This window comes from Drosophila sulfurigaster, chromosome 2R, assembly GCF_023558435.1.
Source record: "Drosophila sulfurigaster albostrigata strain 15112-1811.04 chromosome 2R, ASM2355843v2, whole genome shotgun sequence".
Lineage (NCBI taxonomy): Eukaryota > Metazoa > Arthropoda > Insecta > Diptera > Drosophilidae > Drosophila > Drosophila sulfurigaster.
The window spans coordinates 33,646,291-33,672,592 of NC_084882.1; the positions used below are offsets into that span (position 1 = coordinate 33,646,291).

A 26,302-nucleotide genomic window follows, 5' to 3' on the forward strand; every position below is an offset into this window, starting at 1 on the left:
TTTTATAATAGCTAATATTTAAAGTATTAAAATATAAAAAAAAGCTGTGTACTTGAATTAAAAACATTACCTATAGCCATACTAATTGGTACATTTTGCAAAGTGAAAAGGTACATTCTGACAATTTAGCTTGCAGGCACACTTCAATGCAGGTGTTACAGAATGACAGCTAATATATAAAGTTTTAAAACTCATAAATATTTAATTTGTTTAATAATAATAATAATTCATATAATTCTGCTTGGAATAAATCATCGATTTAGGCCATGAAAAAATCGATGCTTAAAAAATGTCAATAACATCGATTCATCGATAGTGGCATCGATGATTCTCCACCTCTATGAAACAAACGGAGAGCAAAATACAAACACGAGTGGAAAGAAATCTGTAATTTAAATGTTTCAAGTGGTTTATTAACGCTAACTCAAATTGAAAAAAGTGTAAGTTACAATGCCAATTGGAATAGGCTAAGTTTTCAACGTTTGCATTATGTAAAAGCAATGGGAAATACAAGAGAAAATCTATGCCGAAAAAATGAAAGAAAAATTGCCGACGCGACAACGCTACACACACTTGCATAGCGCACACACTCGACTCTCACACATACACGTATACAACACTAGCTTGCAAATGGCGGATGATGGTTCCAACAGCAAAAAACTGCATACACATGTATGACGTGTGTATGTATGTGTGTGGTTTAAGGCAGAAATACTGTTCGGTGATTTCAATGTGAAAATGTTGTAAAAATTGTTGACGTTGCAAGAAGTTGGTTGGAAGAGCAAATCAAAAAAAAAGAAGCAACGGTAATTGCATAAAGTAAAATCAGGTCTGTTTCTTCAACCTTTCAATGCAAATGTGTATGCGTGTGTGTATGTATGTGTTCAGTGCAGTGCATTTGTTGTTTTTGCGCGACAAGACGGTGACAGCGGCAGCGACGCCCTTTTGTCTTGAGCTTTGCGTACGTCGCCCTTTTGCATGGGATCTCTGCGCCGACCTCGCCCCCGCCCCCCATTATATGTATATCTGTGCGTGTGAGTGTGTATGTGTTGGTGGTTGGCTGTGCTCCACATCCATCAGACAGACGAAAGACGAAGACAAACAGCCGCACACAGCATAGAGAGAAAATCGGGTTTAGGTCACTTGGCAGGCATGTATGCTTTGCTTTGCATCGCAGTATTTTCAAATGCGTCTTCTTCTTGTTGCCAGTCTCGCCAATTAGGTGCTTAATAAGCCACGTTGAATATTTTTGCTGGCTCACACACTTTCACTATATAGTAGTTGCAAATGATTATAATGCCATTCAACTGCAAACAACAAAATTATCGTATATTTTTTGTCATTATTTTCTTTTCTTATTTTTTTGCACTCGACTTATTTGATTTGCCAAGAACTTGTGTCTGATTGCCCCCGGTCATTTATCTCGGCTGTCCCATCTCGTTCGCTCTTTCTACATCTCCCCCTCTTATTCCCTAGTTTGCTCTGCCTGCCTTTGTTGCGATTTTATCAAACAAGAAATAAACATAATTGATGTGCTGGCCTCTATTTGTTGCGCTCCTCGCACACACTTGTCTGTCTGACTGCGTGTGTGTGCTCTGCTTTTGTGTCGAGCATTTCTTTTGACATTTACACATTGCTGGCAGAGCAGAGCAGACATACGCCTTCCCTCTCCTGCGGCTCGCTCGCTCCACCCCACTCACACAGTCTCTCAGTTTATGCGCTTATCACATGGAGCAAAGCGTAGGTGCGAGCGAGACAAGTGGATGGGAGAGTGCATTCTGTTTGCATAGGCAGACAGCAAACAAAAGCAGCATATAAATAATGAATGTAGTTTTCATTCATGCGATAAGTGCTAAAGTCACTATATTCACTCTATTGATGATAATGCCAAACGGCGGCTCGTGCACGTCAGCAATCAATAATCATTAATAGAAATCAAACATTGTTTTCAATTGCTGATATATCTGTGTGTGTGTTTGTGTGTGTATTTTTAGTGGGAAATATTGAGTGAGTCATTGAAAAAAGCGACATTCCTTAAGCCAAATAGCTCGACTCAACGCAGCCAAACTAAGCAGAAAGAAAAATAAACTAAGTAAATAAAAAAAGACAAACTTGATGCTTCTCACACTCACTCTCTCCTCTCTCAAATCACACGCTCTCTTTATTTGGAGCGCACTTGAAACACAAAAAAACATTGCATGTTGCATAAACATAAATAAAAAAAAAATGAGAACTTTCTAAAATTAACACTTGCCGCGGCCTGACTATCAATAAAAATAGCAGAAGCAAAAAAATTGCATTTATGAATAAAACATCAAAAAGAACGACGACGACAACAAATGGCAACGAAGACAAACCGCAAATACAAAAACAACAAATACAGCAGCATTGAGTGAGCTTGTGTGTGTGTAAGTGAGAGAGCGAGAAGCATTTGCAAAAAAAAGAGTGTGAGTGAGAAATTCCATATGGGCAAAATGCGGCTGCTTTTCCAACTAATTGAACAAGAGCAACAACAAAAATTGGGGCAAATTTGCAGTTGACGCTGCATGTAACCAGGGCAGCAGTAAATTTAGCAAACGGCTCAGCCATAAACATAATTATTTGGGCACACTCACATACACAGTTATTTTTATGCATGTGTTGGGTTAGTGTAGTTGGAATTTGATGATAATAATGTTTATTATTGTGTTAGCAACTAGTTTTTTTTTTTCGACTTTCTCACATACATACGATACATACACAAGCACACACACTCTCGCGCACATTCCGCAGCGCCGCTCTTCCGGTTGATGACCTTTACCGGCTTTTATTTGTAGTTGGCTACGGCTTTGCTGGACGCTCAGAGATGCCGCCGCCTTTGCTTTGTTTGGCACCATTGACTGTCTTATATATTTAGCACAGAGCCGTTAAATGTATATTTACACGCCCAAAAACCATCATGAAGATGTTTCAGCCTGCTGTGACGTCACACACTTACTGCTCAAAAGCATTATGTGTTTCCAATGAAAAATCGTTATCAACGACTCTTGACATAATGTTGAAGTCATCAAAATTAGCTAGAATTTTTGAAGTGCTGAAGTGATAATAATATTGACACAGCGACCGCAAGCAAGAAGATAACGAGGCAGAGAGAGAAAGTAAAAATAGACAGGAATTTATTAGATGCCAATGTATATAACTATTGTATAAAGATATTAAGTTCAGCCTCTCAAATTCCTTAGAATATCTGAGTCAGCCCAGCTAAGCAGTTAAAAAAGCCAGTTGCTGAGCTGAGCTCAGCGGCAAAAGAGCGAGAGAGCAACAACCTTGAATTGAATTTGCAATTTGTGAATTCTTCAACGAGCGCCAACGCAGCGAAGAAGAAGCACAGCTTATACGGAGCCTACTTGAAATTTCAAGTTCTAACCGAGCGACGTCACACACGTCGGGAGAGAGTAAAAATGAACGCAAAGAGAGCAAGAGAGAGAGTGAGCGAGCGCCGAATTGAGCTGAGCTTTGCCGTCAGAGCAGCGTCAGTTTCGTTGCCGTTGACGTCGTCGCTGTATCGTTGCTTGGCCGTCGCCACCTAGTGTCATTCGTGTTTTGTCCAGTTAGCGCTCCGCACAAAGTGAAGGAGACGTTGTGAAGCGCTGTTTGGCAACGAAGAAGCAGACACAGCAGAAGCAGCCGAAGATCCAAAAAATTTAGTAGTGAGTTGAGTTGAGTGAGTGCTTTGTAATATTTGCATACGTGTGCGTCAGAAAGTGAGATATTTATTTGCTGTCTTATTTGGGAATTTCCTGTTATATTTGCAATTCATTTTTTGGTGTTTCTTTTTCTATGTGGGCAGTTTGTGCCTTTTTTATGGTATCCGCTTCAAGTTTAACCAAGTTCTCATGCATATGTAACTTTCTTCGCTGCGAATTGCAAATGACAGAGACAAACAAGTTGTTTGCTCTCCCTTTTTTCAACTTGTTCGTTTTCTTTGTGCGAATTTCTTATGGTGTCTATATTAGCTTACAATGTTTTTTGCCGTAACTTGCGCGAACATTTTTCACCTAAACGGACTTTTTGCATCTACCTAATTACATTTATATTTTGTTACAAATAGTCACGACTAGACGTTAAAAAAAAGCCAGCTGATTTTGTACTCTTCACAGGTATTTCAAAATCAATCGATAACTAAGCTTATCAACCATACTTATCGATCCTTGTTTGTAATCTTGCAACACTGATCTCTGCTGCAATGCGTGTGTATGTGCATGTTTGTTACAAAGTGGTTTAAAGTGCAACTGCTATCGGAATTACGAAACGAGAGTATCATAAACAATACCGATATCAACAAGTACATTTATATTTACAACACGTCGTCAAACAACAATGCCGATAACAAATGTTGTATATATTATTTTAGTGCCATTCACCGGCCGGCAAACTGATAAGCACGTACCAAACACATACACACTCACGCACGCTCGCATTTGTGTGTGTTTGTGCTCATGAAATATTTGGATTGAATGACAATTATAATTACGTTTGATTGTTAATGTCGTTGATCTTGCTTTATGCCTCTAATGTGAACTGTTATTCGTTATGGTTGTTGTTTTTTTTTTTTTTTGTTCTGAAACAACGTCAACAGATTCTAACTAATTGCAAAGACACACGTCATCGGTAATACCGAAAATATAGAAAACAAAAAACTGCTTGCTGATAATGTGAACAAAGAAGTAGAAATTTGTAGCGCACACTTTGTCTAAACATTTCGCCGTGATGGAAGCTTGTTTAAAAAACTTTCCATGCCAGAGAATGCAATCAAGACACTCGACGTTTGTTGATTCACTTATCGTATAATCGAAGTGTGTAAAGTTACAACGATCTCCAGCCAGTGCTTAGAGTTAGGCAGAATATTATATTATGCTTTCTTTATAAACAATTATTTAAAAAATATGATTAAATAGAAATGGTTCAAGGCCTGCACTCTTATCTATATTCTATATATATATTTGTTTGGAGTATCTCAAAGTTCTATTTACAATTATAAATTTAGCTTCATTAAGTTGCTTGAGACACATAGAACGTATTTTGCACAAAGCTTTTTGAAGACACAAATTAATTGGTAGCCCTTATTTATATTTTGGCAGCATTTCAAAATTCTTGAGATACCAATTGTAGATTCATACAAGTTTATTAATTATAAATGCTAATTTTTGATTCTTTTTGATTTCTTACAGTAACCCGCACCCCACAGCAAACTAAGAGGAATCATCACCATATGCAAATATGGATTTCCACATACTGATTGTCATTGGTTGTGTGTTCACGGCATCTCTGTTGTCCTTTCTGTTCATCAACAAGATCTTTCGGCGTAAGACCTTCGAGGAGGTTGTAGCCGAGAAGCGCGCACTCAGCGCCAATTTGTATGCCCAGAATAAATCTGGTGGCAATGCAGCCTCCCAGCGGAAGCCCAAGAAGAAGGAGCTGAAGCGGGAGAAGAAGCAGCGACAGCGTGAACAGCAAAAGGATAATGCCAGCAGCAACAACGAGCAGGACGAACAGGAAGACTTCTCTGATGGTCATTCCGAGGAGCAGAATTTGGAAGAGGAACCCGGTTTGTCCAAGCAGCATGTCGAATTCGATCCGGATCCAGAAGTGTTGAACGAGCAGCGTCGCACTAGCGTCAATGCTGAGAAGGAGAACCAAGCCAACAATAATAACATCAACAACAACACCAAGAAGGGCAAGAAGGACAAACGCAATGGAGCTGGACCCAAGGCTGCTGCAGCTACGGCTGCTGTCGGCATTCTGGTCAACAAGAATGAAGCGATCAACGTTAAGCAGACGCCAGTTGAGGAAACGCCCGTGTTGAACAACTTTGAGGCACGTCCGCCCAAGGATGTCGTCGAGCTGAAGAAGCAGGAGCAAAAGGAACGCAAGGAGGAAAACACCAAGCAGCAGGCTCAAAAGAAGAATGGCGGCGCTGCTGCCAAGAAGGAGAAACCAACCGCTGCTGCCGTGGCCCTCATCAATGCCGCCATTGAACAGCCTGTTGAGGTGCCACATGTGCCCAAGCAGCAGCAGGTGCTCAAGCAACAGCAGCAAATCGGTTCACCCAAATTGCAGAACAATGTGAACAAGAACAAGCAACAGGTCAACAAGAAACAGCAGAAGGAAACAACTCTCGCAGCCAAGGATCTTGTCCAGGCTCTCGACAAGCTCGCCGAGCATCAGACCATTGGCGTCTCGGCTCTGATGAATGTCTTCTCACGTGCCGAACTCAATCGCTCCGAGATACAAATACTCATTGATTATCTGTTGAACAAACAGCAAGATATGCCCGCTAATCATGGCGATTGGTCCGATGACATCTGCCAGAAACTAAAGCGTCAACTGGAGGAGAAGGAGAAACAACTGGCTGAGGAACAGGAGGCCTCCATTGGCATCCAGGCTAAATTGCGTGAGCTGCGCCAAGAGGTGAATACCGAGCGTGCTCAAATGCATGGACGCAGCCAGGCCTACAACGACAAATTGGCCTCATTGAATCAGGATCTGGTCAATGCCAATGACAAATTGACCGCATTGGGTCAGGATCTGGCTGCTGCCAATAAGGAGCGTAATGAGTTGCAGGCCAAGTTATTGCACGAGAAACAGGCCAGCTCGCAAGATCTGTTGCTACAGCTGCAGCGTCTGCAGCAGGATCTGGTGCACAAGGAGAAGGTCATTGCGGAAATGACGAGCTTTTTGAACGCCGAGTCACAACAAAAGAATGAGCTGATTCAACAGCAGACAAAGCAACTGCTCTCACTGGAGCAGCAGCGCGATGAGCTCGAGGCTCGCCTCAATAACAGTGTCTTTGAGCTGGAGCAACGCAAGCAGCTCGAGACCCAGAACACTGAACTCCAGCTGGAGCTGCGCAATCTGAACAATGCTCTTGAGACGGCTAAGGCCGAACTGTTGCAATCCCAGGCCGATCTGCAACGCGTCTGCAGCACAGAATTGCCCGAGTTGCGTCAACAGACGGCCGCTCTGGAGGCCAGCAATGTCACACTCAACCAGCAGTTGAGCCAGGCCAACAGTCATGCGGTCCAGGCGAATGCCCAGCAATCGGAGCAGGCCCAAGCACAGTCCGAGGCTCTCATTGCACTTCAAGCCGAGCTGCGTGCCCTCAACGATGTCCAGGCCACACAGAAACAGCAGAATAGCACGCTGCAGTCGCAGCTTGTGGAGGCTCAACAGCGTGCCGAGCAGCTGCAGGGCAAGGAGAAGCAGTTGCAGCAGGAGCTGCAAGAGCAGCGCGAGAAAAATAATGTGAGTACATTTAAAAATTAACAAATATAGAAAGTAATTTAAATTTGCGCGGTCGCGAAATTTCCCGAAAGTACCATTTAGGGATCAAATACAAACAATGTGGCAACTTTGCGGGAATATCGAAAAATATCGATCTTTATGTTATCGAAACGCTTCCAATTGGAATTCGAATTTAAACTACATTCAATTTACAATGATAATTTCTAACATTCTTCTTCTGTGTTCTTTATTTTTGGTTTGTCCATGTCTTGTCCAATTAATCCGAACTTCCTTTTCGCTTGACTAATTTGCCACGTTGTGTTTGTTGTGTTTCGTCAGGACGTTCGTCTGAAAAATTGGAAGTTGATTGAAGCGTTGCAAAATGCCGAAGCAAACGCTAGAGCAACAATAATAACAACATCAACAGCAAAGACGAAAACAAATACAGCGCTAAGCGTAGGCGTAAGTGCACGACAAGATTAACACGCTCCCCGCCCCGCCCCGCTCCGCTCCGCTTATTGTTTATTTACGTTTACGTTTTTTGTATTATAATTTTAATGCTACAGTCGAAATAAATCAAATGTGTAATTCAATGATCAATAGTAATGTGAGTATGTATATATGTTTGAAATTGCAGCAACAACACAAGCAGCTGCAGGAGCAACAACAATTGCAACAGCAGCAACAAAAGTTGACAGCTGCTGCCAACGGCGCTTTGAGCGGTGGCAACTCGGCAAAGGGCGAACAGCAACGCATTCGCGAGCTGTACCAGCGTTTGTATCCGGATGCAGTTAAGGCGCATGCGGGCAACGCACTCAGCGCCTCCTTTGACGAGTGGCTGGAGCAGGTGCTGGCCACACACCTGAAGCAGCAGCAACAGAAGCAGCTGCTACTCGCAGCCCAGAGCAGTAGTAATAAGTCCACACAATCAACAAACAATGGCAGCAGCAACAGTAGCAGCAGCGAACACAACAGCAACAACAACAATAATAATACCCACAACAATATTAGTAGCAATAATAGTAATTCGAATAGCAAATCCCTCTTCGTTAGTGCTGCCGAGCAGCAAGAGCTGCAAACACAGAACCTAAAGCTGCGCAAGCGCAACGACGAACTCACGCAGCTGGTCACAAAGACGGTAAGAAGAGAAAGTTCCCCCAAAGTCCACCTTTTGTTATTTCATTAATTGACCATCTTCTTTTTTTGATCTGCAGAGCAACACTCTGATTGACTTGGAGCAGCGAGCACGCGAGCAAGACGATCACTGGCGTGGCATTGTTAGCGAAAAGGAGCAGCTCATCTCGAAGCTGCAGCATGCCTCAAATGGCGAGCAAGTGAGTTTATCACTTCACAATCAAGAATAGAATATCTTAACTAATTACGTTTTGTTTTAGGACATTTAATGTCGCCGCAGTTGGGAGTTTGTTGCCCCCCATAAATAAATAAATTCAGCAGAACCACAACGATTTATATGGACAACAATCAGAGCGTTTGTCGAACTTCCACAAAAAAAAAAATAAGAAAGCAGCAACTCAACAACAACAATTCTAACAATCTATTAAGTTTAAAGTTTAATATTACAATTACAAAATACTTGAAGAAGCAAAACTAAAACACACATAAAAAGAAGCATAAGAAAGAAAATGGAACAAAAAGAGAAAATATAATAACGAGCCCAACAACAGCAACATTTAACATTTTAAAGTAGTAAAAAAAAAAGAAAAACAAAAAAAGAAAATATGATGAAATTAAGTAATGCTTTAATGAATTATATATACATAAACTAAACAAGCAAGTAAGAAGAAAAACAAAACAAAAACAAAAAAACCATAAAATAATACAAAAAGAAAAAAAAAACTTGTGCAATGTTGAACATCTAAATGTGAGGCGAGAGAAAAGTAAATGAATTATTCTAAATCCACAACCAACAACAACCACACATTGCTGCTGCTGTTGCACATGCCACATCTAGAGACAGTTTAGAAACACAGTTTAATTTAATTTATATACACATACAATATTATGCTATATTCTTTGTGTTTAACCTGCATTTAAAAACCACGTCAAAAGTGCGCGCTAACCTATTAATTGTTTTCCTGTTTCTTTACTATTTTGTTTTCCATTGTTTGTACATGTTTTATTAAGTTAAGCAAACCGAAATTGAAATTCTTTGGCGAATTTCAAAAGGCCAAACAACAACCAATCAAATTGTAAAGAGATTCAATTGTCAGATGGAAGAGGAGCGAAAGTGAAAGTGAAACCAGTAGTAATTGTAATTGTGCATCGAGGTTTTTGTTTATTTTTTATGTTTTTGTTTGTTCAATTGTTCAGTTCTGTGTAAAGTGAGAGAGAGCGAGAGCGCAAAAAGTAAAAAGTATTTCGAGAAAGTAGCCGCAGCAATAGAATATGTTAGTAGAGCAAATGGTTAGCCGACAACAGCAACATTTAATTAAGCGTATGATAAATAAAATAAAACAAAACAAAAACAAACAAAAAAACCAACTATTTTTATATACATATAAAATGAAAACCATTAACAAAAAGTAAATAAAGAACTTAAATCTAATTGATAAGTAAATGAAAACAAGCGCAGTTGATGAAGATGGGGTAAAAGCAACAACATATAACGTAATGAGGAGATGGAAAGCGAATTAGTAATTAATGTTGCGTTAATTAAACAACTAAAGCGCAAGAGATAAATTAGGAAAACAAACAAATTGATGAACACACAGAAAGAGACGAGGGATAAATGGAAACAAAAGTCGCAAAGGGACAGCGCGTTGTTATAAATAAATAATAATAAACAAAATGAAACACTACACGCCCTAGCATTAACGCATTATAACAATTTATGATGTATAATTTATGCTAAAAACGAGAATTAAATACACACACACATATGACAAAACTCCAGTGCATTTCTTATATTTAAATCATTTCTTTTGTGCATAAATATTTTGTATGAATATGACATAGCTTAAATGTAGATGCGGCATTAACGCTTGGCCGCCAGCTGAAGATTCTGTAGGGGAATAACCATGTGGAAAGGATACTGCAACAGCTCCACACATGAAGGCCGCTTCTTGGGATTCAGTTGCAAACAGTTCTTGACCATCTGCAAGTAAATTTTGGATTGTTATATTTTTATATATATATACAAAGAATTCAATATTTACGTGGACTAGCATTAGAGGATAATAAATGGGCAGCGCAGGATACTCGATGCTGCTGCTCGGATTCGCAATTGCGTTCATCTTCGCGTTGATGTTGCGTATGTGGCCAAAGGGCGTCTTCTGATACAGCAGCAGATACAAGATGCAGCCCAACGACCACACATCCGACTTCGTGGAGATCTTAATCTTCGGCTGATTGCCACCACGCATGGGACTGGAGCCGCTAGAGATGTCGGTCAAGGCCTCGGGACTGATGTAGTTGAAGGTGCCAGCTTGCGAGAATTTGATGATGCTTGTCGAGTCTACCGCAATGTTGCTGGCAATACCAAAGTCAATCAGCTTGAGTCGACCATTGGCCATGAGAAAGTTGGCTGGCTTCAGATCGGAATGGATAACACCATGCTGATGTATATAGTTGACGGCCTGCAGCATTTGATAGAGTATGTTCATCAGATTGTACAGTGGCAGATTGGTGGTGAATCCTTGGAGTATCTTGTTCAAATCGCAATCACCCTTCTCCATCACCATGTACAGCTTGGACTCAGCACGCAACAGTTCACTAAGGAATAAAAGTGGGATTACTTTGATTGACTCTTAGCTTTGTGGAACAACTCACTAATCGTAGAGCGAGACAACGCAAATGTTGCCCTGCAGTTTCTCCAGCAGCTTGGTTTCATTGAGATACCCCTGCACCACGAGAGGATCGGCTTGAAGATCAACCACCTTCAAGGCAAACTCCTGACCATTATCCTGGCGACGCGCCAAGTAAACGGAACTGGAGCCTCCGCAGCCCAGTTTCTTGACCATCTGATAAGCGTGTTGTTTGATTTTCAGTACATTCGAGTTGGCTTTGGCAGCATTATCTGGCTTATCAGTTGCTGTGGCAATGGGCAGCGGCAGTTCTGGAATTGTGGCTTTAAGTTGCTCCGCTTGACCAAAGGCGCCTTCAAGTGACTTTTTTGATTTTCCGCTTGGCGGCATCTCTTTGAGCTGCACTGGAGGAGCAGCCGGTGTGTCAGGACTCTCGCTGATGGTGTCACACAGCGAGAAGGTCAGACTATCGCTGGCAAATGGCGCATTGCGACTGACGGTCATGGGCGTCTGGAAGAGCACTTTTTGGAAGCGAAACTCATTGTCCAGCTGCTCGTTGCGCGTCTTTTGTGTGGTTCGTCGTGAGCTAATGCTGCCCACCTGTGGCGTCACAAACTCCACCTCGGGCTTCGCTTGCGACTTGGCCGCAGCTGCTGCTGGAGCGGCTCTCAGTGGTGTTTGGCTGTCCAACGCCTTGCGATGCTCGGAAATGATGTGCATCGATCGTGGCGGAGGTTTCTTATTGGGGATATGGTGTGCCTGCTTTGGCGATTTGTTGGTAGTGCCACTACAGTCGATGCCCATGCTTCCAAAGCGTCCCAGAAACGACAAATTGGAGTCATTCGGCTTCAATGGAACGGCAGCAATCAAAGGTTCACTAGATGTGTTGCCCGTCAGCTCCTGCACGGGACTGAGTACAAAGGAGTCGTTGAGAATGGCGCAGTTGAGATTGTGATCTTCATCATCGCTATCTGAGTCCATCATGACCATCTCAGCACGTCTTCTAGGCCTAAAATTGAAAAAATTATTTAAGCTGCTGATCATGGTGATCTACCTTGTCTCACTTACAGCATATTGAAGCTGGGTGTTGCCGCATTGAAATTTGTCTTTGGCTCTTGTAACACATTCTCCTTGTCCGCATTGTTACTGTAATAAACTCGGGCTTAACTTTACTACTAATTTAAAGAATATTATCTTACATAGCTTGCGGTTTCCTGTCGCCAATTGGATGCGCGTCCGTTGGCTTGCAGGGCGCTGTGCTGCCTTCATCTTCCGAATCCGAGTAAAATGCCAACAAATCTCTAACGCGGCGTGGTGCAGGTGTAGTCATTTATAACTTGTATTTTGCTGCCAATTGTTAAACAATTTTACCGCAATTTGAATTTTCCCAACAACAAAAACTTTGAATTGTTTATCAAGCCAAGAGATGCAATAGATTTATCGATATATCGATAGCTCATTAATGCTAGAAGTATGCTTAAAAAATGAAAATTTGTACTAGAGGTTGCTACTTTTAAAATATAACCCTCAATTATTACCTGATTTACTTGTAAATGGGCATTCTTTAAAACTTTCAAAAGAAATTTACGTTATTTGATTAATAAATGAAGAGTGCTGTTATCTGGCAGCGCTGCGCACAGGTATATCACAGTGTATGGTATATTGCGGTATATTTTACGTCGTAAACTAGTATTGCTTTCAAATTTACGTGACGGTCACGCTGACGCTGCGGGCGCACCGACAATAATAAAAAACAAACAACAAACAAAGCCCATTTATTTTGCTGTTTAGGTGCAGTCCATTTGAAGCTCAACGAACAACGCAACAACATGGATTCCGATGCAGCAGCTGGCGCAGCTATACCAACCAGCAGTGGAAGCCAAGGGCAACAGAATCGCGACACTGACGAGCTGCTTGATCCCGTGCTGTTCTCTAACGACAATGGCGCATATAAGCTGAAAACCGTGCCTGCATTTAGGTATGTACGCATTCTCACACATACCATCACATAGCCGGCAGCTATGAATCACAGAGTGTGAAAGAGTGATGCTATTGCTGGCTGGCTTGTTGCTGATACCAGCAGCGTAGCGAAGCACAACGCAATTAACACACACACCACTGGTACAATGAATGTACTTTACTTTTTTTATTTAACATTTTTAGTATACATTTGCTTATCTCGACGATCATTTCGTGTGTGGGCATTGGCCTGGCGACCCTGTTCCCAGAGGATCGACGCTGCGATGCCTACTTTATAATGCTCTACTTGCGCGCCACCTTCTGGGTGATCACTTTCGTGAGTATCTCCTGTAGAGTTTACCCGTTTGTCTGATTACCGTTTCCCGTTTACCCGATTGCCATTGAACGCGACCTATCTCAATCCATAGACCGTATCTTTATCATTGAGAGTTGTCGTATACAAATTACATGGCAATATTTTGATTTTAATGTTGTTATTCAACAATTTAATCATTCAATTTAAATTAAAAAAGACTATAAATAACCATAACTTAAAGATGATTCTGTATTTATGATTTACATTTTGTTGCTGGAAATATTTTGTTAATGAAATTTATTAAATTAATTTATTACTTTAATCTATTTTAAGTCTTATATAGAAACGTACCCTAAAATAATCATTATTTTGTATCTTTTTGAACAGCTCTTTGATCACTTTGTGAAGAAACAGCACGATAATCTCCGCATGAATGGATATCACGACTTCCATCGAGAGACGAGCATGCAGAAGGGTGTGCCATTGCAAATTGTGTCGCTGTGGAACTCGATGCTGCTCGGAGTCCAGGCCCTCATCCATCACTATTACGGCAATGACTTCGAGAAGCATTGCGCCGAGGGCTGGCTGTCGCCCATCAGTTACATTACCACCTTCAATGTGGCCGAGAATCTTCTGCTCGCCGCCACCCATGGCTGCTATATAAGTGAGCACAATCCAGTTACTATTATAAACAGTTTTACATCCTTTTTCTCCCCCTAGATAAGGTATTGAAGTTCAATAAGGCAAAGCTGGCGCCAGATGTTTTGCGTGGCGCAGATCGTGCCAGCGGCTCTTTGGGTCTCATGCAGCCGGGAGGCGACACTGCTGAGCTGCTCGAGAGGCAAGCGGATCTGATCAGTTATCTGAAGGATCACACATATAAGATCAACCAGAAGCTGCACCAGATGCAGACGAATGTGCGTCCGTTGCGTGTGCCGCAAATTCCTTAAAATAAGACAAATTGGCTAAACAATTGGACAAACAATACGTAATTCTACAGTATACAAAACAGAAACAAAAGAAATCAAAAACGACATTTGCTCTTTTTTTAAATTAAACTTAATTTTCATTTTATCAATTTTATTTTATTGTTCTCGACGAAGAAATATTCTTCAAAAAACAAATGTAATTGTCGCTGACACAAATTTCTTAGTTTTAAACTAAGAAATTGTCACGAAAGATGACGGATGTGGTTTTGATTGGCGCGTATTAAAAAAGACTTATTAACCAAGTCAACTGTTGCATGAAACTTTACAACTAAAAGAAAACAAATGCTGTTTATTTGCTTTGTGGATTCAATATTTCCGCTGGTATTTCCAATATTTCTAAAGAGTTATCCTTAGACGAACAAATGACCTGCAAATCAAATTGGAATTGAATCAAATTTAAATGTTATGCGAATGTTTATTTGAAACTTTACCTTATCGCCAGCGACGGCCAAAGCCAGCACCAAACGTCCGCAGCCCTTGAAGCGACCCAAACGCAGTCCCGTCTCCTTGTCGAGCACATAGATAAAACCATCATAGCAGCCAACCAGCAGAAATCGTTCGCCATACGCTGCCATTGAAACGGCGCCGTTGCCACAGTTGGAAATATTGCATATGTTGCCGGTCTGTAAAGCACACAAAATACATTATTATAAATTTGACTTTAAATTGCAATGAATCAGCAACTGATTCACCAACAAATACACTCACGGCAAAGTCGAATTTGAACACTTCATTTTTCTGTGTGCCACAAAACACATGTCCATCGCTCAGAATTAAGCTATACACATTTAGACCTTCCGGTATGCTTAGACGACGCAAAAGCAGTCCAGAGGCTGCATCGTGAAGAAACACAGTGTTTCCCTTGCAGCCAAACATGATGATTTGACGTGCTCCCTCCTTGATGGCTCTGATGGCAATTATCGACTGTCCCGTGAACAACAGCGGCACGTCCATCAACTTGTTGGCCTGCAAATAAAATAAAAATTTAAAAATAAATAAGCGCAAGTATTAGAAAAAATTAAAAAAAAATTGAGATCTCAAAGATCCTTTCAACTTGGAGATGCGGGGCATCGATCCCCGTACCTCTCACATGCTAAGCGAGCGCTCTACCATCTGAGCTACATCCCCGTTGTGATTTGCCTGCATTTATTGGCCCTCTTAAACACCGATAACTATCGTAAGAAATCCGTATTTACCTTTCTGTAGTTGACCACATGTGCTTTGCATTCGTAATTTGGGCTTATTGTAATGTCGAATGTGCAACGTCATGAAAAATCGAAACCATTTCATTGCATAGCACTCAGTTTTACACACAATTAAAAATAGATTTCGTTGGTATAAACTATTTATTTATATATTATATAGATATGTAGACTGATTATTTGTTTGCAGTGCTTTCTTATCAACTAAATATTTAGATTAGACAATTGTATGTTATGCCAATACTTATTTCAAGATTTCGGGAGGAACTTTATAAAATAACCTTATGAAATATACTGAAAGGGATTCATGGCCTAAAGTTCTATTAAAATTGAAGAATATTTTAATGTGATTCAACCCTATTTAACATAGGAACTTTTGTCTTTTTAGAAAATAAAAACTTGTACAAGGTGTCAAATTACGTGCTTTGTATGTGAAGATTTTCTTATCAGAAATGAATGTATTAAAAAGTTCTCATTTTGTGTAATAGATGATATCTATTATCTATTATTATATAGTATCTAAATTCTCATATATGATTATCTAAATTCTACTGTAAAGCATAATATTCGTTTATGAATGAGACTTTTTTTTTATATACATATTCAGAATTTTACAACTTTTTACTCAACCAAGAAATATGATATTTCTTTATTAATGAGAACGTAGTTTTTTTCCTATTGGAAAACAGTTCTTCTATGATATTCGAATCAAACAATCTTTCAGCCTACTTTTTCGGCATTGTTTATCAATCAATAGATAAGTTATCATACAACAAAACAACCTTTTCTATGGGCATGCAGCCAAAACAATTACAAATTCTTGAACAAAAGCAATTCAATTAATTCTGAGAAATTGATAAATGTATTTCACATTATTATTATTATTATTTCAGTAAGTTGAGAATTGTGCGGGCAAAGCTTTAAATAAACACTCGATAGTTTCGGAAAATGTATAAAAAGCCATTAGGACTAAATAAAGAATAACTAGCCACACCCTTTGGGAAAACACTAGAAAATTGCAGACCCAAAATTGAAACGAGGAGAGGAGAGGAGGGAGGGAAAGTGCAGATGCAGCTAGCCTTGTGATTAATAGAACTGCCTCTCCTCCCTTGGTCATGCAACTCTAATCAAACATAGAGCACATGAAATGACTATAAAATCAACAATATTAAAAAAGAGCGAGACAGAGCATGGGCAACTGCAATTTACATGCATGCACTAGTATTGGTGCAAAATACATATAGTCGAGTCATTTTACAAGATGGCGTCGCAGCAATGTGCAATGTGCATGGGAAGGTGAAAAAAAGGAAAGAAAAAGAAATAAAATAAATACGAGATGGTAGCTAAAATGTTGCTGGCGTTGCTTTGTTTATTTAGTGGTTGCAAGTGTGCGTCGCCTGCCTTCCTGCCTGCCTGCCACACCCACAAGGGCGCATGCAATTTGCTGCTGCGTCGGATGCTGGTGTAACAACACAGCAATAGCAATAGCAACAGCAACAGCAATAGCAATAACAACAACAGCAACAACAACGATGTCGGGACCGGCAAATAACCAACCCGATTCGTCAGGCTCAGCCAATGGGAGAACAGCTCACACACACACACAGACAGGCGGCGTCATATTCCAGAGACACAACACAACAAAACAGGAGCCAACCAGCCACCCACAACAACAGCAAAGGCAATAACAACAACAACAAGCACGAAGAAACATTCCAATTGCAGCGCCTTGGAAGGTTCGAGCGACAGAGCAAACGATAACTGAGCAGTGAGGGAGTGAGAATGAGAACGAGGGCTGGAGTGTGAGTGAGCGAGTAAAAGTGTGAGTATATATAGTTTGTATTTTATTTAAAATTGTTTTGAGTAAATAGCATATAAACATTTTATTTGCTGCTGCCAAATTGCCGATGCCAGAGCCGAGCGAAGCAAAAGCAAAAGCAAAAGCAAAAGCTAAGCCACAAGCAAAGTGCAGCAGCAGCAGCGAAAGACATGCGCAAAGTTAAGAGAGTGCGAAACGAAGAGCGCAACGAACGACTTCGTGTAAGCACAAAGAGAGTAGTGTGGGAGAGCGAATGCGAAAACGAGAGAGCAACGACGATGATGATGATGGGTTGCTGCTGTGTGTGAATGCAGCGCAGCGCAATGCGAGCAACGAGTGCAAGTGTGAGTCAGCAAAATATAGAGTAAACTAAACATGAACACATAAAAACTTAAATAAACAACAATAGAGCGTGCCCGAGTGAGATGGGAGTGAGATGGCAACAGCCGGCAGCCAGTAAGCGTATAAGAGAGAGAGAGAGAGAGAGGTAGTGAGGTGCTCTATGTGCTGCTGTTGCTGCATGCGCTGCAGTTTGCTGTTGTTTGTTGCAACTAACCCCCAGACCAGGCGCTATATAACGGCTATGTATTAGTTTTTTGGCCAAACAACGTGCAGCAAAGCCAAACACACACACACAAAATAAAAGACAAAACAGCGACAAAGCAAAATATCAAGCAATAGCAGCAAAGCAAACTGCAACAAGCAACGCCTTCTCATGCAACCAGTATATAAATATGTGTATGTCTGTGTATGTGTGTGGCACCTACTTGGGTCGGGTCTATAGCACTGTGCTGTATAGTTGGGGCGGGGCTATAGCTAAATATTTAGTAAATAACTAGAGGCAGCTGCAAGTACAGTTGCCTCGTTGTATTTCGATTTTGTGTAGCATAATTTTAGGCGGCAGCAGCCGTGAATTATCCGCACGTCGCAGCCATAAATCGAATGCTGCCAAAAAATTAAGACTTATCGCCATCGCCCTCAACATGAAATCGTAATGAAGTGCCAGCTTTGCATCTCCCTTCCCTTTCTCTCGCTTCTTCTCTATCTCACTCTCCCTCCGCTTCGCGATTCCCAATTTGCGTATGCCAAAAAAAAAAAAAAACGAACAAAAATAAATTCGATTTGATTTCCATTGTCTAGACATTGGGTTCATTCGATGGCTGCTTAATGCCAATTCGTTGTTTTTCATTCTTGCCACTTCTTCTGGGGCAAGGTGTGGACGCGAGATAGTTGTGTGTATGCGTGTGAGTGTGTGTGTGTGCGACACTTATTCACTTTTTAATTGAATATTTTCGAGTGTTTATTTGACAGCTAAATATTTAATGAGCCGCACATTCATTAAATGTGAAGCCAGCTACGAAATAACTCCAAATCCCTTACGAAGTTTGATCAGTGCGCCTTGTGGTATGCAACACATTTGTACGAATCGAAATGGTTGAGGAATTGACGAAATTAGAAATTTATAGCTTTGTCTATGCATCTGAATATGTGGAAGATGTTCTATTGTTATCTTTATATTTATTGTTTAAAAAATATGCCAAATTTAGCATAGTTTGACAATAACAAATTTTAAGATAGAGATAAAACTTTAAATTGATTAATTTTTCTTTAAATCCTATCACGACTCATATCCCTACTAATATATTTAATCTTAGTGCGTATCGTCAGCGAATTTGGTATGTCTAGAGTTAATAGTCTATGAACTAAAGCGATTTGTTGATGCGGACAGACAGAACGACAGAGAGATAAATACCTATAGAAAAGACATTCCTTTGTTATCCTTTTCCTAATGGCTTTTTTTCATAAATATGACATATAAGAGTCATACTAATATATTTCAGCACTCTTAAGAAACGCTTTTATTTAAAACATTTACTTAATTAAGTTTTAAAACTACTCTAATCTTATTATTGTTAAGGTTGGAGTAGTTTTAGGATTCACTATTTGCAATTCTTTGGAATTTCGAAATAAATAAATAAATATATTTTCATTTTCGACTTACCGCAACGTTGTAGGTGTAAATGTTGCCCCAACGGCTGCCAATATATGCAATGCCCCAATTGATATCAATAGATTGCAGCGGCTCCTTCAGATAACCCGTGTGCAGCATACTTTCCAGATTCTGAACATAAATGCAATGTAAGACAGAGCACAAAATATGAGAGAATTATATGCTTTACCCCCAGCGATGACTTTTTAAAGAAGCCATCCAGTGATGTGGTATACAAACAGGATTCCTTCTCGCAGAAAAACATGTTGGTGATGGCATCGCTGTGCTTGACGATGTGCTGCTCCAGCTTGTGATTTTCTGCGTTGAAGACATAGAGATCACCGCTCTCTGAGGCGGCAAAGATGCGCATCTTGTGAACCACAATCTGTGAGATGGGACTCTTGATGCTGAACAAGCGACCGCTGGGTATAAAGTTGCTATTCTCTGGCATGGATTTCAATGGCAACTCATCGGTTGAGTTGTCGATGGGATCTGAAAAGGTAGGTAGCGGAGGTGGTAACGGTGGTATAACAGCCAGTGGTTGTTGACAGTTGCGTTTGGCAGGCACAACTTCTGGTGCATCAATTGAAGCTCGCTTTGGAGCGGCAGTTGCAACAGGCTCTGACTCCAATTTGATTTGCTGCGAATCCTCTGAAGACTGCTCTGCAGTTTTCGGCTGTGATTTCTGCTCGATTTTGTCCTTTTTGCGTGGCTTGCCACGCACTCGACTGCCATGTTTGCGCAACATCTTCACATGCCGCACTATAATTGTGCGTCGCGAACGCTTTTTCACTGGCATCGGCGATGTGGCACGCTCTGTTGTGGCAACCATGGGCGGAGGCGAATTCACAGGCGTAACGCCAGGCGGCGGTGTGGCAGCTGCCTGATTTCTTGTGATTATTGTATTGAGCAGCAAATACTTGCGATTCATCAGCTCCAAACTGACCATCTCCAGATCGCTCTTTTCCTTTTGAAACTTGAGTATCATCTCCTCGAGGAAGCCACGACGATTCTGATACTCCAACAGCCGGCGATCAATCTCCAGCAGATTCTGCATCACAGAGTCGCCAATTGGCAGCTGTTTGTTCTCCAGCGGCAGCGGATAAAGTCCCGGCGAGAGACGCGGCAAGGCGGCATCCAGTTGCAGAAAGGACATGCCCAGCAACGGTGCGGCTGCTTGCAACGGCTGTGTGGTGGCACTTGCCACATGACTCGGCGGTGTGGCATTGCGGGGTGGCGTTGGCGGCAATGAAGCGCGCTCTGATTCCGCTGACTCGACGTTGCTTTGATGTGCCGGCTGCTGCTGCGAGTTAAGCTCATTTGTGGACTCATTAGTCGGTTGCAGCTTCAGCAGATTCTCGATTTCCTTGGCAAGAAAATCGATGGCCATGCGATTGTTCGACTGTCGAAGATTCTGTTGTATTTCAGCCACAACACGCTTGCTAAACTTGTTGGGATTATGCTGTTGACTGGTCACCATACAGGAGATAAAGTGCAGTTTGCTCTGCACATTCGCGCTGCGATTGCTGCGATAGCAATTGGCCAGCGATCCTTTCAACTGCGGCAGCATGTGCTGCTCAAAGCTAGCGATAACTTCAGCTGCGTCGCGTTGCAAATCAGCTTCGTTGGAGTCGACTTGCTCTGCTTCTCTATCATCGTCAGTGGCTGTTGGCTTTGTCTCTTCCAGCTCTTCTTCCTGCTCATCTTCGGAGGACGAACTGAGCACAATGCAAGCGCCAGAGATTTGTTTTTTGGCTGTCAGTTTTTCAGGTTCCTTTGACTCGCTTTGCGTTTTGTGGGACTTTCCTTCTTTGGTGTTTTGCTTGACTTCTTCGCAGTCATGGCCTTGAATTTTTTGGCCAACTCCAAGCGTGTCATCAAATCCATTTCTTCCTCCAGTTGGTCTTCAGTCTTCACCTCGATATCGTTTTCTTCCTCCAGTTGGTCTTCAGTCTTCACCTCGATATCGTTTGGTTTCTCCACTGTCTCTGTGGATTCCTTCTGCGTTTGCGTTTCTCCGCTGTTGAAATTCAGGCAATCTTCAATCTGCTGCAGCAACAGTTGTGGCAAATCCAGTGCATCCACAATATCGTCCTCGACCAGCTCGGTTTGCAGCGTCTCCTTCGGCGGCTCGATCTCAATATCCTTAAGCTGCCTGCGTAAGCAATCGCGTTGTCGACGACGCGCCTGCGACTTGAGATGCTCGTTGTAGATCGTGTCGCTGTTGTTGATTATGTACTTGAGTGCTGCCTTGTCCATGTTGGCCAGACGATCGTTAATGCTGTCCCCGCCATTGTGACACACAGTTTGACGACGCGCCTGAATGGCAGGCGGAGTTCTTGTTGTTGTTGTCTCACTTGCAACGGGGGGCGTATGCGTAATATCGCTATGCAGCTGCTCGCTGAATATTTCTGCACTGAGCAGCTCGTTTAAGGGTCGCACTTGTATCAAGGAAGAAGTTTTTGGTTCCCCAACTAACTCAACTGCTGTCGACTGCTCTTTGGCTGCTGCTTGCAATATTTTGATTGGATAGGGAGTGTTGAGTAATACTTTCCTCTTGCTGATCTCTTTTTGTGAGCTTTCCTCTTGACTATTCTGTTGCACTTTATTTGCCTGCGGCTCGTCTGGTTTCTCGTTGTCTTCCTTATCTTTATCCTTAAAGCTTAAACGTCTCTTATTGATCCTCTTTCGCTTGTTGTCTGCTTCCGGTTTTGTACTCTTTTGTTCGTCTTGACTCTTTTGTTGATTGCTTTCTTCTGCTTGCTGGTTTTCTTTACAGTTTGCTGGTTGTTCTTCTTTAGATGATCGTACTTCGCTTCTTCTGAGTCTTACTCGACACTTATTAATCTTGTTTTCTTTTTTATTATTTTCCTTATTCACTGGTTTAGTTTGTGGCAATTCGTTTTCTTCTAGTTGTTGTTCTTCTGTTGCTTCTTCTTCAGTTGCTTGCAACTTGAAATGCCTTTCTCTTAAATGTCTATGATAATCAGTTCTTTTGGGACTCTCGCGTTTTCCGTAATAATTCTTATTTCGATAGTTGTGTCTGTCATTGGAATTGTAAGAATCCGAATTGTTCCGACTGTTATTGCGTTGCCAGTTGGGTTTCCCAAAATAGCGTTGTGAATATCGAGTGTTATATTGCGGATTTGGGTTATAGTTCCACTGCATACAACAAATCAAATGAAAAGTGTTTGAAATCTATGCTTATTAATACTTACATTATTATTGAAAAAACCCCTGCAAGAGAAGAAGAAAGAAAAGAACATTCGAATCAAGTTGCACAAACAATAAAGGAATAATTAATGTAATCAAGCAACGTCTCAAGTTTGCGAGTCAACTTTCTGGCACGTAAGAAAGCTGCGGCATTAATTTAACAGATTTAAAATTTATAACCACAGGCGTCTGCTCCTCTCTCTTGACTTTCTTTAACCTCCCTATTTGTGTATGCAAAGGTGCGAATTCCTTTTTTCTACTTTCTGGCATGTCCGCTTCACCTCGCTCCTTCTTTTATTTGGTTTTCTCTCGCAAATCTCGTTAAGAAATGCTAAAATATACGACCACAAATCTTGTGTTGTTCTTGCTGCCGTCTTTTGTTCATGTAATTTGTAACTTAAACTAATTAAAAATTGTAAAATGTTGCAACACTCAAGCAGCTTAACAATGTGTTCTGTACGCTTCACCTTGAGTGTTTTCTTTCTAGGATTTTGACAGATTTTAAATCAGAAAATAAGTCAGAAATAATTTTATATTAATTTCTAATATGTTGTTAAATGTTTGACAATAACCAATTAATATTAGCTGTGATTTTCATAGATTTAAATTTAAGATATATTAAGGAATTACTATATGGCTTTTATTCTATAGATCATCTAAAGAATAAAATACTACAAACCTAGGAATATACTAAAACATATTTTTTTTTTAATTTAAATTTTAGCAAATTATTTCTCTAAAAAAATTCAAGTAGTTTTCTAACGTTTGTTAAATAAAATACTACAAACCCAAAAATATACTAAAAAATATGTTTCATTTTAATTTAAAGTTCAGCAAATTATTTCACTAGAAAAAATCAACTAGTTTTTAATGATATTTCTAAGGTTTGTTCAGTCAATAATAAATAAAAGCAATCAAATTGAATACAATATTTGTTGTGGAATTATTTCTCACATATTTTTCAACAGCAAAACTTTGCGTTATCAGCTAAAATGTTTTACTAACAAACGTTGAAAGATTTGCTGACTCTCTCTCTCAGTTCTGTGCCTCAAAATAAACCCAAAAACCCGCATCACAAGTTGTATCAACACGATTGCTACCTTCTTTTCTTGGCTGGGCAAATCAAGGCAACTTGAACCCAAAACATAAAAATTAATATGCATAACGCATAGCGGAAGGAAAAAACTTAAGAAAATTTATGCAGTGATGAGTGAAAAAGGATGCCCAAGTGTTGCACAACAAAAAAAAAAGTATACAAAAAAATAAAAAGAAGAGGCGCAGCAAAAAAAGAAAAAGCTGCCGGAAACGGGACAAAAGTCAAATGTCACACGGGGCGTATGTGACAAGTGCTCTAATGAGCAGGAGGCAAATACTTGGGCACCTCTGAACTAATGAAGCCTCAGTCAGATGGGGCGTGGCAAGTCAATTAAAAAAACAGAACGAGAAGAGACGAAAGTTAGAACCAGCAAAAAAGTACGTGATGCTTGAGAGAAGAGTGAGCACAAATATTTGCGAGACAGCGCAACCAAAAGTCGCACACAGACTGTCTAGAAATTAAAATTACAAGACGCTTGGATGACTGCGGCAGAGGCAAGTTATTCTCCTGCCACCAAGCCAGGCAGGCAGGTAAAAGTTTTGAGGTAACATTTCTTTTACGATTCGCCTGGGTGGCAAGCAAAGTCAAGTCAAGAAAGTAAGCAAAATTGCCACTCGTGCCTTTGTCATTAATTTTGTATATCATTGAGTTTTACGATGCTCATAAATATGAAAACGTTTAACTTGCAGCAACTCTCCTTCCTCCTCCCCCTCTCCTTAACCCCTTTTTGATATGAGACAAACTAATTGTTGTGCTCGAAATGTCTTTTTAAGCGGAGACACGCTTCCCCACATGTTTTCACAATGTTTTCCCCATTCTTCTCTCTACTCACTCTTAAAATTCTGAATCTCTCTCTCTGATAAACAACAATTAATGGTCTGGGATTCCTCTCGAGTTCTCCTGATGTGCAACAGCTTGAGGTAATTTTCAACTTTTCTCCAACGCATTTGGTTGACTCGTTGACAGGCGTGTTTTGTTCATTCGTTTGTTTGGTTTTAATTAAATCCCAAAACACACACATAACGAACAAGATACTCAACTCAATTTTAGAGAAGTGTGAGTATTTTGCACAATAAACAAACAACGCGTTGTTTCAAGAGCAATTGTCGTTTAATTGTGGTTCTTGAAAGACAACAGAATTTGTTAAAATGCAAGAAATTCTATATAAAGAAATACTTGAAGAAGGTATTACTTTTCATACTCGATTATTTCTGTAGATTCTGTCTTATCCCTAATTCTTTATTGAAACAAATGCTACGGTAACTCACATTGTCAAAATAAATATTTAATAAGACTTTAAGAAAAATACAAAATTTGTTGTAAACTATGAAAATATTACATGCAAATAGTTAACACATTGTCAAAATAAATATAAGATTTTAAGAAAAATACAAAATTTGTTGTTAACTATGAAAATATTACAAGCAAATTTCTTTATTACGAATTAAGGTTAATTCTTAATGATGATAAATGCTTGGCTAAATCACATTGTCAGAATAATTATTCCAAAGTATTTTAAAGAGCCAGCAAACTTTGTGTCTATTTATATTTATCTAATCAGCGCTATGAAATCTGTTTAAATAAATCAAAAGTACAGTAGAAACGCACAAAATAGAATACTTTGAAATTTGAAGCTTCCAGAAATGAGAAAGCATTATGAAATCAGTCTTAGTAAATTAAAATACAGTATAAACTCACAAAATATAATATTTTGTAATTTGAATTTGAAGCATCCAGAAATAAGATAAAAAGTTTTGAAAGTAATTCGAGTACAATTTTAATATGTTTTATATAGTATATAGAATTTTGGCGGATTGTTTAGTTTATTTATAATATGTTATAAAAACCATATAATAAATTAAACAATCCGTCGCAATGCTATATACATATAATCAAGCATATTCAAATAAAATGTTCATATATATATAGAATAAGTTTTTCAAAAAGTTTACTTTTTTATAAAGTGTACAAACTGAATTTTGTAGAAATTTTTACTGAAGTTTTTGAAGTAATTGGAATAAATCTTTATATTTGTAATTATTTAAAAGTATATATAATATTGTTTAGCTGTATTTACTTGCTTAAAGTAAAATAAATCAATTGTATTTTTTTAAAGAGATCACTTAAACAGTGGACTTTTTGATTACAAATGTTGACCAACAACAGAAATTAGCATTACCACAAAGACAATTTTCACCGTTTCCACTTATCGAGTGTCTACTGTATAATCAGCTTATAAGTGGCTCTATTCTCTATTCAGTTACATTGTATCTATAAGAGCTTGTCGCATTTCTGGCCACTCCCAAGTGCGACAATTACTTTCAAAATAAAAACTCGCCTCGCTCTAAGGCAAAAACCAGTTCAGTTGAGGCCAAGCTTAAGCGGCGAATGTGGGCCAAGCCAAGACATGCATTTCAATTGAATGGTCATTAATTGTTTTTGGACTTGGCCGCGAGTTTCGTTGGCAAAGTGTCGCAGATATAGCCCAGTTTTACCGTTAGTAATCACCTGGGGATGTAGCTCAGATGGTAGAGCGCTCGCTTAGCATGTGAGAGGTACGGGGATCGATGCCCCGCATCTCCAACAAGGACGAAACCAACTTTTTGCTTTTTTTCTTTTTTTATTTTTCTCTATATGACATAACAAAAATTAAAAAATAGCAAAACACATAAATTTCGCTGGCAGCTAAAG

The 26,302-nt window shown here is 40.0% G+C and overlaps 4 protein-coding genes and 2 non-coding genes across 9 annotated transcripts; 3 read left to right on the top strand and 3 right to left on the bottom strand.

Moving 5' to 3' along the window:
- The first annotated feature begins 284 nt into the window (after positions 1 to 284).
- On the top strand, positions 285 to 8,817 carry LOC133838352 (putative uncharacterized protein DDB_G0271606). 4 transcript variants are annotated; one of them, XM_062269428.1, is made up of 6 exons: positions 285 to 440; positions 5,211 to 7,284; positions 7,603 to 7,725; positions 7,901 to 8,401; positions 8,478 to 8,597; positions 8,658 to 8,817. In XM_062269428.1, the coding sequence occupies exons 2-6, from the start codon at positions 5,260 to 5,262 to the stop codon at positions 8,664 to 8,666; spliced, it is 2,778 nt and encodes a 925-aa protein (XP_062125412.1). In that variant the 5' UTR covers positions 285 to 440; positions 5,211 to 5,259; the 3' UTR covers positions 8,667 to 8,817. The 4 variants fall into 4 exon arrangements, with proteins under 4 accessions (XP_062125412.1, XP_062125411.1, XP_062125409.1 ...); XM_062269425.1 differs by lacking the exon at positions 7,603 to 7,725 and having other exon boundaries at positions 286 to 440; XM_062269426.1 differs by lacking the exons at positions 285 to 440; positions 7,603 to 7,725 and adding an exon at positions 3,539 to 3,689.
- LOC133838353 (dual specificity protein kinase TTK) lies at positions 8,673 to 12,491 on the bottom strand. Its single transcript, XM_062269429.1, has 5 exons — positions 12,227 to 12,491; positions 12,096 to 12,173; positions 11,053 to 12,036; positions 10,440 to 10,995; positions 8,673 to 10,378 (listed from the first exon to the last, which is right to left on the bottom strand). The coding sequence occupies exons 1-5, from the start codon at positions 12,355 to 12,357 to the stop codon at positions 10,259 to 10,261; spliced, it is 1,869 nt and encodes a 622-aa protein (XP_062125413.1). The 5' UTR covers positions 12,358 to 12,491; the 3' UTR covers positions 8,673 to 10,258.
- A 230-nt stretch (positions 12,492 to 12,721) lies between these two features.
- Positions 12,722 to 14,376, top strand: LOC133838356 (transmembrane protein 192). Its single transcript, XM_062269431.1, has 4 exons — positions 12,722 to 13,005; positions 13,191 to 13,323; positions 13,690 to 13,966; positions 14,023 to 14,376. Exons 1-4 carry the CDS (start codon positions 12,857 to 12,859, stop codon positions 14,250 to 14,252), a joined length of 789 nt encoding a protein of 262 aa, XP_062125415.1. The 5' UTR covers positions 12,722 to 12,856; the 3' UTR covers positions 14,253 to 14,376.
- On the bottom strand, positions 14,078 to 22,583 carry LOC133838359 (uncharacterized). Its single transcript, XM_062269435.1, is given in 7 exon segments — positions 14,078 to 14,658; positions 14,723 to 14,914; positions 15,000 to 15,257; positions 19,315 to 19,434; positions 19,493 to 21,100; positions 21,103 to 22,464; positions 22,521 to 22,583. Coding segments are annotated over 7 exon segments (3,666 nt in total). The 5' UTR covers positions 22,569 to 22,583; the 3' UTR covers positions 14,078 to 14,580.
- Positions 15,347 to 15,419, bottom strand: Trnaa-agc (transfer RNA alanine (anticodon AGC)). Its single transcript has one exon. It is a non-coding gene; the product is annotated as a tRNA-Ala (tRNA).
- A 3,538-nt stretch (positions 22,584 to 26,121) lies between the features above and the next one.
- Positions 26,122 to 26,194, top strand: Trnaa-agc (transfer RNA alanine (anticodon AGC)). The gene has a single exon. It is a non-coding gene; the product is annotated as a tRNA-Ala (tRNA).
- Positions 26,195 to 26,302: the final 108 nt, after the last annotated feature.

Bases quoted from the DNA above. Each gene is read 5' to 3' on its own strand.
- LOC133838356 (XM_062269431.1), top strand. From the start codon at position 12,857: ATGGATTCCGATGCAGCAGCTGGCGCAGCTATACCAACCAGCAGTGGA. The intron at 13,324-13,689 runs GTGAGTATCTCC...CTTTTTGAACAG, and splicing joins CCTTCTGGGTGATCACTTTC to CTCTTTGATCACTTTGTGAA. The intron at 13,967-14,022 runs GTGAGCACAATC...TTCTCCCCCTAG, and splicing joins CACCCATGGCTGCTATATAA to ATAAGGTATTGAAGTTCAAT.
- LOC133838352 (XM_062269428.1), top strand. From the start codon at position 5,260: ATGGATTTCCACATACTGATTGTCATTGGTTGTGTGTTCACGGCATCT. The intron at 7,285-7,602 runs GTGAGTACATTT...GTGTTTCGTCAG, and splicing joins AGCAGCGCGAGAAAAATAAT to GACGTTCGTCTGAAAAATTG. The intron at 8,402-8,477 runs GTAAGAAGAGAA...TTTGATCTGCAG, and splicing joins CGCAGCTGGTCACAAAGACG to AGCAACACTCTGATTGACTT.
- LOC133838353 (XM_062269429.1), bottom strand. From the start codon at position 12,357: ATGACTACACCTGCACCACGCCGCGTTAGAGATTTGTTGGCATTTTAC. The intron at 12,037-12,095 runs GTAAGTGAGACA...TTTCAATTTTAG, and splicing joins ACACCCAGCTTCAATATGCT to GCCTAGAAGACGTGCTGAGA. The intron at 10,379-10,439 runs GTAAATATTGAA...ATTTACTTGCAG, and splicing joins ATCCTCTAATGCTAGTCCAC to ATGGTCAAGAACTGTTTGCA.